General features: G+C 36.9%; 1 protein-coding gene across 1 annotated transcript in view; it reads left to right on the top strand.

The window, feature by feature from the left end:
- ABCA13 (ATP binding cassette subfamily A member 13) overlaps positions 1-13,025 on the top strand; it is a 489,891-nt gene that overhangs the window by 86,541 nt on the left and 390,325 nt on the right. Inside the window, exons 12-16 of the mRNA XM_027837266.1 lie at positions 1,964-2,019; positions 2,278-2,454; positions 6,445-6,650; positions 11,322-11,461; positions 12,773-12,887. Of these exons, the coding sequence (XP_027693067.1) occupies positions 1,964-2,019; positions 2,278-2,454; positions 6,445-6,650; positions 11,322-11,461; positions 12,773-12,887 (694 nt within the window). The remainder of the gene's footprint in view (positions 1-1,963; positions 2,020-2,277; positions 2,455-6,444; positions 6,651-11,321; positions 11,462-12,772; positions 12,888-13,025) is intronic.

Below are 13,025 nucleotides of genomic sequence, written 5' to 3'. Positions count from 1 at the left end.
TTATAAAGTCAGAGTCCAATACATAATCTCACAATTCATGTTGTACACTTTAATTGCAAAACAATATAAAAATGACAATGATGAGACTGATTCTGTGACTGTCATGTTGTTGGTAGCAGTGGATTTTAATTTAAAAGTCTTTATTATGCAGAGGCAAGTCTAGGCTTTCTGCAGGAGGGACAGGAATTGTTCTTTTACAGATGGCCTATATGGAATTGCCAAGTCCTTTTTTTTTGAAGGGGGGGGGTGTTTCCTCAAGCGAAGGATCTATGAGCTAGGTTTAGGAAAGGAAATTGGACCCATTGGTGTTTGTATCATAGAAGAGCTGTGGTTCCTGGGCAACAATATCCATAAAGATAGTTTTTCTTCCATGGAAGTTTGAGTCATGGTTAACACCAAAGAAAAGACAGTGGGAAAGAACAATAAAGAGTAAAGAATTATAAGACTATAAATGAAGAAGAGACCTTCAGAGATGACCAAATCCAACCCATGTGTGAACAGAAATATCTTCTATATCAACCTCGCAAAATGGTTTTCTAGTTCTCACTAACAACCTCCCATAATAGATTCTTTCCTCCTCCCTCTCCAGAAGCCATCCCTTCCATTTTGCTTACTAATTATTAGTTTTCCATTATTTTGAGTTTAACTTGAGTTCCTTAGTTCCTAGTTCTGTCTTCTAGTCTGATATCCTTTCCACAAGGCAGTCCTTCAAATATTTGAAGACTGTCATTGTCTTCTCTTAGTCTTCCCTTTTTCTAGGCTATACCAACCATCTCATTTCTTTCAACCAGTTTCTGATGGCAGGCTTTTGAATTTTTTTACTCTCTTGTTGCTTCCTTCTGGACATGTTCCAACACTGCAGATGTCATTAGACCAGTGGATAGTATATTGAGGTTATCAATTTCCTTGCTCTGGGCAATGCTGTTAATGTCACCTAATATTGCGTTCACTCTTTTGTCTTCATATTTTGATTTTGACTCATGTTGACATGGTCATCCTCAAGAATCCCCAGGTTTTGGTAATTAGTAACTTTCTTAGCCATGTCTGCATGTGTTTTTTTAAATCCATATTCAATTTCATCTGGCTAGCACCAGCATGCTATTTCAATCTACTGGATCTAAAATTTGTCATCCAGTGTATTCATGTTATTAGAGAAGTAGGATTTAGGATTATTTCAACTCAGGTACCTGTCAATGGTCTTTGAAAAAGAAAATGAAACTGCTCAGCCAAGTTGAGAGTGCTACATTCTCTTATTCTTCTCGTTGGCTACCTTTTAGGGCTATCAACTGGAATTAAGAAAAAAAAGTATTATCTCTTGAGCTTGTACTGATGCAAGTAATCTGGCTCTAGTGACCCCTGCCTTCACCTTTCTTTGCCTAATAGGACTTTGGTCAGTTCACTTTTAGGAATAGAAAGAGACCATTGAGGATGGTCTCCTCCTCCGATGAGGATTTGCATCTTCAGATGCAGATCAGTAGCACTAACATTCAGAATTAGGGAATTCCCTCATTTTACACATTCTTGTTGCTTGTGACATCTTTCCCAGGCTCCAGACAGTCTCAAGAGATTTATTGTATTAATAATAATTGCATTACTTGCCTTTTTCTTATTGAGTGACAAATAGTTATAAACTTACAAAAACATGTTCGGGGGGCAGCTAGGTGGCACAGTGGATAGAGCACTTGCCCTAAAGTCAGGAGGACCTGAGTTCAAATTCGGTCTCAGACCAAACACTTGACACTTACTAGCTGTGACCCTGGGCAAGTCAATTAACTGCAATTGCCTACAAAAACCAAAAAAACCCAAAAAACCAAAAAAAAGTTCAGTTTAAGAATTCAGCATATCGATATATTTGAAAGCCACATAGACTTTATTTAATAAACTCTCTTCTCTTGTATACATCTGTATAATCTTATAGAAGTTCTAAGTAAACTGGAAAGATTGGCTCCCCTTTCTGAAACAGATGACTTGAGCTCATTGCAACTGGAAATGGACACATTCTTCAGGGATTTAAAACAGGTAAGCCATAGTGAAAGATTTTAAATAAACCATTTACATAAAACCTACAAGGGACTCATGAAATACTCAGGCCTGTTCTTATCAGAAGTTATATTTGTTAAAGGCATAGAGTAGTGGATAGCTTTTTGAAGGCTTTTTGGTTTTCACTTTAAATTTTTATTTTGAAAATTTATGTTTTTATGACTAGCATTGGGATGACCGTTATGAAAAGGGTTTCTGAATTCTCTGATTTTCTCTATACTCTTATTAATATTTTAGATGCTGACAAAGAATTACCCTTGCACAAGCCAAGATGTACCCTTTGTTCCTGAAGAGAATTTTACTCTTCTGGAGAACTCCAAAATCATGAAAATGCTAACCCAATTAAGGGGGCACTCTCATTCTTCCAATGAGACAATCTTTTTATACAACCTACTCCATTCAGTCAAAGACGCTGTAAGTATTTTCCCCACCATTGATACCTTGAAAGATGTACTGGCTCATTTTCTCATTTTGGGGATTAAACTAATTGTTAATACATTTTATAAGCATATGGTCAGAGATTAAAAACTGGAGGGGACTTTTGGAATTATCTAGTCCAACCATTTCATTTTACAGAAGAAGCTAAGGTCAATGCTCTTTCCATTGCCGTCAAGACGAAAAGGCACATTCTTAAGATATAAAGAAAATTTCTGAGTGTGTGCATAAAAATTAACTGTAATAAATTCATTTATTTAGTGTTCAATAATCATTTATTAAGAGCATACTCTATGTAATACATAGGAAATACAGATAAATAAAGGCAGATAAGGGAGATTCAAAGTGCTGTGTGGGAACTGAGGAAGGTGATATCTAATTGTATGGATCAAGGAAGCCTTCATGGAGGAGGTTGTATTTGAGTTGGATCCTGAAGCATTAGTATGAATGAATGGATTAATGAAAAAAAGTTAATTGGTTACTTTGTGCCAACCATTGCGCTAAGATTGAAGATGTGAATACAAAAGTGAAGTCAGCCCAGGCTCTCATTATGTTTAAATGAGGAGACAAGGAATAACACATACAGGAAAATGGTGGTTACAGATGGGTATTGCAATTTGGAAAGATGCTTGAATGACGAAGGAAGTCATGGGAGAACAGGCTGAAGAGAATAGGTTGAAGGAGAATACACAACCTTTCCAGTGGCAATAGCAGTGTTAACTTGATTAATGTTTACAGAACTGGAAGGTGGGTGTGGAAAAGGGTAGATGAAAGGTTCCAATGTGTCTGGTAGAAAATGATCAGGGAGTAAAGTGAAGTGTCGCTGGAGCCTGCCTAGAATTAGCGGGCCTCAAGAAGAACTATAACCAATCGGGACAATAGGGCTTTGGGGGGTTGGTTCTAGTGACGGAAAAGTTATTTTCTAGGCCATAGTCTCTTGTCTCAGCAGCAATTCATCTGGTAAGAAGAAGTGAAATAAAATTTCAAGAGGAGATTATGGGGAGGACATTATGGGCATAGGGAATGGCAAGTCCAGGATATGGGGATTTAGAACTGGAAAGAAATTTATGAATCACTTAGTTCCCCCCCCCCCATTTAATAGATGAGGAAAAGGAAGTTGTTTTAAAATTGGAAAAAAGTGAAACAAGGATGGGAACTAATGGACTAAGAGAGTGGGGAAGGCACAGGAACCAATCATAATGAAGGCAGTAAGTAGATTCAACAGAAGTAATGGTGTGGGATTGATAGAGGAGACCGTAGTCAGGGAGAGGAATTTCAGAGTTTGAAAGCACAAAAACACAGAACTTTAGAACTAGGAGAGAACTTAGCTATCTTTTATTTTATCCCTACCCCAATCCCTGATAGCACAATTGGGGAAATTAAAGCCAAATCTTTTGGTCATTACTCTATAAGCCTCTCCTAGAAATAGAACAGTCACAAGTAATTGTGATATCTAAGGACTGACCTCCCAAATCCCCGGTGAGTAGATGAAAATGAATGGGAATGGAGACTACAGGCATGGAGGTAATCAAGATACTAAGACCTGAATGTTAGAAGGAACTCTGATGTCAATATTGAAGACACTGAGAAGAGGAATATGATATGGAGAAGATTGTGAGCCAAGCACAGAAGTCATTAAAGAAAATGGGACAACTTCTTAGAGAGAATACAAAGGGGAAAATGGAATTACAGTCAGAAGACCTGAGTTCAAGTCCCACTCTGATCCTACTTGCTTATCCTTGGGACCTAATTTTCCTCATTTGTAAAATGAGGCATTGGACTACATAATCTCTAAGATTTCTTTCATTCTTCTGTGCTATTGGTGAATGACAGTGACAAGAATGGAGAGAAGGTGGTGGAAATGGATTGAAGGAATTTTAAAGTAAGCAAATGTCAGTATGGTAACAATACAGAGGTCTGGAAAAGGCAGATCATTCCAAACAATCTAACTTCCAACACTCCACTGACACTGATTTCTATAAGTTATTAATAACTTCCTAATCTCTGATGCAGTGGTCTTTTTTAATCATCATTCTTCTTGATCTCTCTATGCTGTTTAACACGAAGACAGTTCCTTCTTGAAATTCTTCCTTCCCTAGAGTTACCTGATATTATGCTGTACTTGTTTTTCTCCTACTTCTTAGGTTGCTTCTTTTTTTGTCTTTCTTTCTTAGTCCCCAAATGAAGTCGTCTGCTAAGGCTCAAGATTTGGTACTTTGTTCTTTTTTCTTATTTACCTTGGGAATCTCATCTATTACTTAAGCCTTCAACTATAACCTCTGTGCAGATGTCTCCCTCTTTTCTCTTCCCCATCTCCAATCTGTATCTTTTGCCTCTTTTCTTAGCTTCAGTTTTACATCTCTAGTTGTCTATTGGACAACTCTATTTGGATGCCTTGCTTAGAGAAGCAGTCTTAAACAAAAATTATACATATGTATTTTAAAAATGTGTAGCAATCATTTAAAATTCCACCAAACTCTTCATTGCTCCCAGCTGGCTGTCCCAGAATATATTTTTAACTGGGATTTCTCCATTTCTATTAATATTATCATTAATCACCTAAGCCTGAAGCTATGGGATGATGTCCTACTCTTTCCCTCTTCTCTCCTATCCAGTCAGGTACTGGGGAGGCCTCTGGAATCTGTCTGTTTTCATTGCCATTATTACAAATTAAACCTAACATGTCCATCATTTCATGCCTGAAATATAGCTAGCAGTACCTTCTTCCCACCCCAGTCACTTTGTATTTATTTTGTGTATGTGTATATGTGCATGTATGTATATGTGCATATATGCTTGTGTATATACGTAATACATATATGTATATGTAGGCACACAGATGGGACAGCTAGGTGGTGCAGTGGATAAAGTGCTGGGCCTGAAGTCAGGAGAACTCATCTTCTTGAATTCAAATCTGGCCTCAGACACTTACTAGCTGTGTGACCCTGGGCAAGTCACTTAAGCCTGTTTTTCTCCATTCCTCATCTATAAAATGAACTGGAGAAGGAAATGGTGAACGACTCCAGTATCTTTGCCAAGAAAACCCTAAATGGAGTCATGAAGAATGGGCCATGATTAAAATGACTGAATGACAACACATATACACACAGGTGTGTGTGTATACACACATACATATATACATACATGTGTATGTATGTGAGTGTGTATGTATGTATATATATGTGTGTGTGTATTTGTGTATGTGTGTATGTATATACATATTTCCTCTTATAGGATATAAGTTCCTTGAGAGCAGGGATAGATTCATTTGTCTTTGTACCCCTAACATCTACCACAGTACCTGGCACATGGTACAAATTTAATAAGTGCTTGTTGAATGATTTATTGATTGTCATTTGTGAGGGTGGAAACGATTTCACTTTTATTTTTCACTTTTCTGAATGAATGAATGATTGTCATTTCTATAGTCTCTTAATTGGCCTCTCTTCTCTTCATTTTATCATACTTACCAGTAACACATTAATCTTCTTAATGAATCATTTTACACACATTTTCCTTTCCTCAAATTCTTTAATAGCTTCCTGTTGCTTAGAGAAGGAATCTTAAACCCACACTATATTCTTATTGTATAATGACTGTACTCCTCCCTATATCTCATACCTGTCTTGTCTTCCCAAAGTCAAAGTCCCATTTTGCAGGTGTTCAATAAATGTCTGTTAATGACAATTAAATTAATCTGAGTATAAGAAATTAAGAAATTGTTACCAATATAATATTTACTTTGAATCTAGTAATTTGAAGGGGGCAGAGTAAAAGAAACATTATGGATTTAAAACATTTATTATCAGGATTAAGGGGCCTCTTCATGTTCTTTGAACTTCATAGTTTCAATGAATCACCTTGCTCTTCTGAGTTGTAATGTTAGGTAAGAGCAGAAGGGTACTGAGTTTCAAAGTTATTGGGTATTAATTTAATTACTTTTCACAAGCTTTCTTCTTTCCTATTTAGGATGAGATTTTTCAGGAGGTGCTCTTTGGACGAACACGTCAGCCCATTGCAATAACTGAAGACTTTCTGGGCTGGCAAGAAATTGAACAGCAACTTGCAGAGAGTATAACACTTTGTTCTTGGTTATATCAGTCACTGAGTACCCAGCTATCACCCGGGGAGAATATCTCCTTCATTTACTGCCAGGAAAAGATCATTTCCACATTGTAAGTATACCATGCTACTAAAAAAAAAAGTCAATGTTTAGAAGCCTAAATGATTTCAACCTTATTGTTAAGAAATGCATCAATCAGAATAATCTAAATTTATCCTTGATAGAGATCATAATATGCCTCTTGTCTTAGAGGGATCCATGGTACAAAGGGCCCAGTTTTCTTTGAGGTAAGTTTGTTAACTTGAGCTACAACCTGCCAACCTGGAAGAATCTATATGCTTGGACAGCTTGGTAGGCAGACACCAAATTCTTCATTTTCTAAAGAAATCCTAAATGAATGAATGAAAATCATTTATTAAGTGCTTACTATGAGCCAAGCATGGCTAAGCATTAGAGATAAAAATACAAAAATGATAATTCCTGCCCTCAGGGAGATTATATTCTTCTTCTTTTTTTTCTTTTCTTTTCTTTTCTTTTTTTAGGCAATTGGGGTTAAGTGACTTGCCCAGGATCACACAGCTAGTAAGCGTCAAGTGTTTGGTGTGAGGCCGGATTTGAACTCAGGTCCTCCTGACTTCAGCACCATTGCTCTATCCACTGCACCATCTAGCTGCCCCCGAGATTATATTCTTCTTAAAAATTTTATTTTTAAAAATGTTTATTAATTTTGAACTTAAGCACAAAAGACCAAAAAGGGAATATTTCTACATACACAGCTCAACATAGAAAGAGAAGTCAATATGACACCATGAATTTCCATTTCACATTGTTTACTTAATTTTCTTGGATTGCTCTTATTTTTTTTCCTAATTTTTCCTCAATATTTCTTAGTTGACTTTTAAAGTCCTTTTAAAGCTCTTCAAAGAACTCATTTTGGGCTTGTGGTCATTTGCCATTTTTCTTTGAAGTAGGAGTGGCTTTTTTAACTTCACTATCTTTTTCTGAGGATGAACCCGGATCTTCTCAATCCCCATAGCAACTATATATGGTCAGGTTCTTTCTCCTTTGGTTACTCATTATTTCATTTTTTTTTTTTTTTAGCAGTTTGTCATAGTCAACTTCTAGTCCTGAGCTGTAGGAGATGGTGCCTCAGATTTCAGGTTTTTCATATTGTTGTTTTCTGAGCTCCGTCTAGAGGCTCAACCTCGGGCACTCTTCTCTATTTCTGAACTATAGCTAGGGCCTGCAGCCGTGCTATCACAGCAAACACTCTTGCTCCCTGCTGTCTGTCCAGCAGCTACAAACTTTAGTACAGCCTCTGCCCTGGAACTGAAACCGATGACTGCTCCCCTTCCAGTGCTCTCAGCCAGTAGAATCTCTGCCCCTTTGCTACCATACTCGCTGGGCCTGTGCTCGCTCTTCCTTGTCCATAGCCACACTGTATCTGGTCAGCATATCTGGGCCTGACATTCAGTGACATCACAGGATGCTTCAATCTTCCCCTGCTCAGCTGTCTGATCCCCACACTGTCCAAGTGTGAAAGTCCTTAAAGCTGAGGCTGCCTCCCTCTAACCCCAGGGCTGGTTGTATATTGATTCAGCAGAGTCTGCCTGGAGGCATTAATACTTCAATTGGGTAAAACCTCCACCCTGGAGATCAGTTCTTTCCTAAGGACTTCTCAAGTTGTCTTAGGAGGATAACTGCTTTACTCCAACTTTTAATTATTTCTGCCACTCAAAGTTCACTTTGAGATGATATCTAATCTTGTTTGTGGGAGAATTTTGGAGAGCCCAATATTTCCTGTATTATTCTACTATTTTCCCATAGGGAGATTATATGCTAATGTGGGAGACAACCTATATCAAGGAGTAGTGGTCAGGGAAAGGCATTGTGGTCTGGGAAGTTACAAAGTTGGTGAATGGCAGTCTATTTCCAGAGGTAATGGTAGTATTGATTTGGTAATATTTCTGTACCGGTCCTTTGTCTACCATGTGATATTAGAAGTCATTATTCTCACTTTACAAATGGAGAAATTATGGTTCAATGAGACTGGTTCAGGGTCAAATAGACAGTAACTTGCACCCAGGTCTTTTGACACCAAGGCCTGTATCACAGTGTCTCTCTGTTGTTGCCATTTCCATCTTCTGATTCCTGCTTAGTCCATTTTTGTAATACGGTCTTTGCTATGTTATAAAAAGCCTTTAAAAATGTATTCTAGTTATCTGGTGATTAGCAACTTTAGCTAAACTCAGCTATATCTTACATCAAGCTCTCTCAGCAGAAGACTCTTCCCTTGAATCTGTCTTACCTGATTACCTGCCTTACCGATGTACTGGTCATACTTAGGCTCTATGAAACAGGTTGTTTTTGATCTCAGGGGGAATACACCCTCCTTTCCTTAGTGGTTTTCCTCTGTCCTGGGCTACAAAGGTGATGCTTTATTGTTATCAACCACTCCAACTTAACTTTAACTTCAAGCTACAATGGACAGAACAAAGGCCTCAGGTGGAGTGTCCTTTCATTTTCTCTAGTACAAGGTTGAATATTGCTTCCCAAGGGACTATACTTAGTTAAGTAGGATCTTAAATGGTAGCTCAGTTCTTCCCTAATTAAAATGTATTAGGAAGTACATGTGAATCACATGGAATTATTTCTGTAACCAGAAAATCTACTATGTCCATCCTAGATGAAGCCATATTCTAAGTACAAGCCTAAGGAAGAAAACCTTAAGAAGCCTGCTCTACATATTTACTCAGTACCTACTATATGGGAAGCAAAGAAGGAAGACACATGCTTATAAGGATATTATAGCATATTTATTTAATTTAGGAATATAAATGCTCAGAGTTATTACCTAGCTAACTCAGGTTTCACAGTTCTAAGAGAGAAATCTCATAATATTTTTCATAATCTTGAAGACAGAGCAAAATGACCTTTGGCAAGTTCTCCCCTGTCTCCACCGCTCATGATTTCCCATTGAACATGGAATTTTAGAAGGAAAAATATGGATACTAGACTCCATATTTTTGGGGCAAGTCTGTAATAAGCAATTTTATTAATTTATCAATATCTTAAATCCAAGCATTTCTAGCTTAGAAAGAGATAGCCAAATCAGCAGAGTCCCCTCATGCCCTTGGACATGCCTCTAACATAAGACATTTTATGGTAGCAATTTTAGGAATCTTGAATAAGGAAAATGTTACAATATGATAAGAATCAGTTTTATATTTACATTTGCTTTCATTTAATAGATCAAAAGTCCCATGATTTTTCAGGAACATTCCTGGAGAATCAGTCTCCTAAAAGCATTCATCACTCTCATCAAGGTCCCCACTGTTGACCTGAAGATAATGATCTTCAGGTCACCTGAAGTAAACAAAGGAATCCCCTCCTGATCAATACTCCAAAACCTGTGGTACAGAGATACATTTAAGGGGGTTCATAAACTTGAATAAGGAAAAACATTATATCTTTATTTTCTCTAACTTTTAACTGAAACTTAGCATTTCCTCCAATTATTTAAAAAAACATTGTTCTGGGAAGAGGTTCATAGACCAGACTGCCAAATGGGTTCATGACACAAAAAAAGTTAAGAACTGCAATGTTAATCACCTTAGGAAATGGTGGAATGGGGGAGAAGGGTCTTACCCTTAGATAAACCATAACTCTAATTCCTTCTTCAAGTAATGGAGGAAAGCAAAGGTCTTAACTAGGCATGAAGTATTTCTCTAAGTTTGGTTACCACCAGGCCCTTGGCTTTTGTTCTTTGACTTTTATACATTTTTCTAACAGAAAGGGGTTAGATCCAAGAAAAGGGGGAAAATATGGAAGACATTTTTTGCCAGTTGTCCCCCATGCCTGAAACTCTCTTCTTCCTCATCTCTGTCTAGATACCTTCAAGCCTCAGCTCAGGTTTCAGGTTCTTAAAGAAAACTTTCCCAGTTTTCCTTAATCTTTTTGCCTTCCTTCTTGGATTTCTTGTCATTTACCCTGCATACATCTTGTTTGTGTATTGTTATTTGCATATTATCTCCCTCATTAGAAGGTGAGCTCCTTAGAGTCCAGCTACTATATTTTGGTCTTTCTTTGTATCCCTAGCACTTAGTATTAGTGCCTGTCATATTGGAGGTTCTTAATAAATGCCTGTTCATACTGGGCACCACAATGATGATGATGAAGGACTGGAGAAATATTTATCTCCCAAAATGTTCAATTGAACTATACAGGAGGTTTTTTTTTTTTTTAATATGCTTCCACAGGTTTTAGTTCAGCATGGCATTCAAAGTTTTCCATAATATGGCCATGGCTTGCTATTCCAGCCATTTCTCCAGCTATTCACTTATCTGTATCCCACCCTTTTGTCAGACTGACTATATGGTGTTTTCTATATAGCCTTTGTCCTTTTAACCTAGAATTTCCTTCTTTTGGATTTCCACCTCCAGAGTTCCCACCAGTTCTCCCATGTTCTCTTCAAATGCCATCTTTTTTCATGAAGCCTTTCCTTATTCATTAATTCAGCAAACATTTATTAAACAATGGCTGGGAGTATGAAGACGAATGACATGGAGCCATTCTCACATAAATATATAGGCATCTAAATCACCAGGAACAAAGTGCCTTGTTTTTTATCATACTGGCTATAACCAAATTAATGTTTACTCAGACAATGAGGATAAGGGAAGGTAACAATCAAATTCAAATAGTAGTAACTATGACACAACACCTTTTTTCATAAAACTATCATTAATTAGTTTGCCTTATAAGAGTTCCATTTAATTTTTAGGGTTTTCCATACATTGGAAGAAGTCCAATTTGCTTTGGAACAGAATAACTCCTGGAAAAACTTAACAGAATTTCTCAGGAAAATATGTGAAGTTGCTCATTATGTGAATAAGCAAGAAAATTTCCAAAGAGGTGCATCTGGTAAGCCAAAAAGCATATTAAATTTTAACATAGGAATGTTTTGATACTTAATGATGCAATATGGTAGGAAAGAATATGGTAGAAAAAAGACTAAATTTGAAGCCTGTATTCCTGAGTTCAAAATTTAGTCCTGTTGCTTATTAATTATGTGACCTTGGACTAATCACTTACCCTCATTCAGCTTCACTTTCTTCATCTGGAAAATGAAAGGATTGGACCAGTTGATTTCTGGAGTCCCATTCAGCTCTAAAGCTAATTTAGATTTAAGCCCTGTCAATTATTACTGATGTGACCTTAGGCAAGTAATTTAATATATTTGAGCCATTGTACTTTTCCTTAAAAATGGGACTATGAGTGGAGATAGAGTGTATTCAATAATGGCCTGTTCTTGGAGTCAGGAAGACCTATGTTTGTGTCATGCTTATGACATAAAACATCATGACCATGAGTAAATCATTTAACCTCTCAATGTCCTATGCAAATCTTTAAGAATCTAAACTATGTTAACAGTTGCTGATTTCCATTGGAGGAAACAATTTTCACAAAAGTTGTTCTCTACACTGATAAAATTACAGGCCTGGACTATCCTCTCCAAGAAAGAAAATGAGGAATATCTCTCCAAATAATTTTTATGTAGAATTAGGAAGTTAGTCAACTAACAATTATTAAGTGCTTACTGTATACCTCCTTGGGAAGTCTTATCAAACCTAAAAACCTCTTCTCTGAATAATATTCTTAATTGTGTAAAATAAAACACATAGGATTACATTGAGGCAGTTACATATGTAAACACATAAATACACAGACCTCAGGTTAAGAACTCCTTCCAGCATTGGCTAGAATGAAATATATGTATCAATGAGTCACATGACAAAAACTTTATTACTGTTATTCTGGAGTTAGAGTGTAATCAAAGAGGAAGTCTTGCTTAGTGCTATAGAAAATGATAATAGAAGGGGCTACATTTGCAATGCAAAACAGTTTAAATAAGTTCCTGAATTCAGTCTTACTAACTGATTGTAGCAGTGGGGTATATAACTAGGGCCACCTTTGTAAGTGAGGTAAATAAATATCTCTCACGTAAATAGCACAGATCAAATCATTCACATGGAGACAGTTACGATGTTATAGCTATATAGAATTATAATCTAGGCTATAAGGAACTTTTCCAGACTCAGAGGTTTTCAACATTTCTATTTTCAATACATTAGACTTCCCTGGCAGAAGGATGGCAATCCTACACCCTTTACTCAAGATATGCTATTGTTCCTCACACTAAAAGTCAAATCCTTAAATTAATTTTCTATCTAGCTACTTTTGAAAAATCGCCTTGTAAGGGAGCAAAACTGGATTGGAAAGCCATCACTGATACTTACTTTGTGTTTCTGAAAAATTTGCTGAAATCTCCAAGGATGTCAGTGTCTAGGTAAGTTCATTATTCACCTTCAAGGCCTTCCCATGATTCCCTTTGGAGATGAAGAACTGTTGGTTAGATAAAGTGGTTTGATTTTGTAAGATAAAAAGAACTTCTTTAGGGATATTCATGACCACCACAACCAGTGGT

Source organism: Vombatus ursinus, unplaced genomic scaffold, assembly GCF_900497805.2.
Source record: "Vombatus ursinus unplaced genomic scaffold, bare-nosed wombat genome assembly UNPS02014820.1, whole genome shotgun sequence".
NCBI lineage: Eukaryota > Metazoa > Chordata > Mammalia > Diprotodontia > Vombatidae > Vombatus > Vombatus ursinus.
The sequence above is the reverse complement of the archived record's forward strand: the minus strand, read 5'-3'. Positions and strand labels throughout refer to the sequence as shown.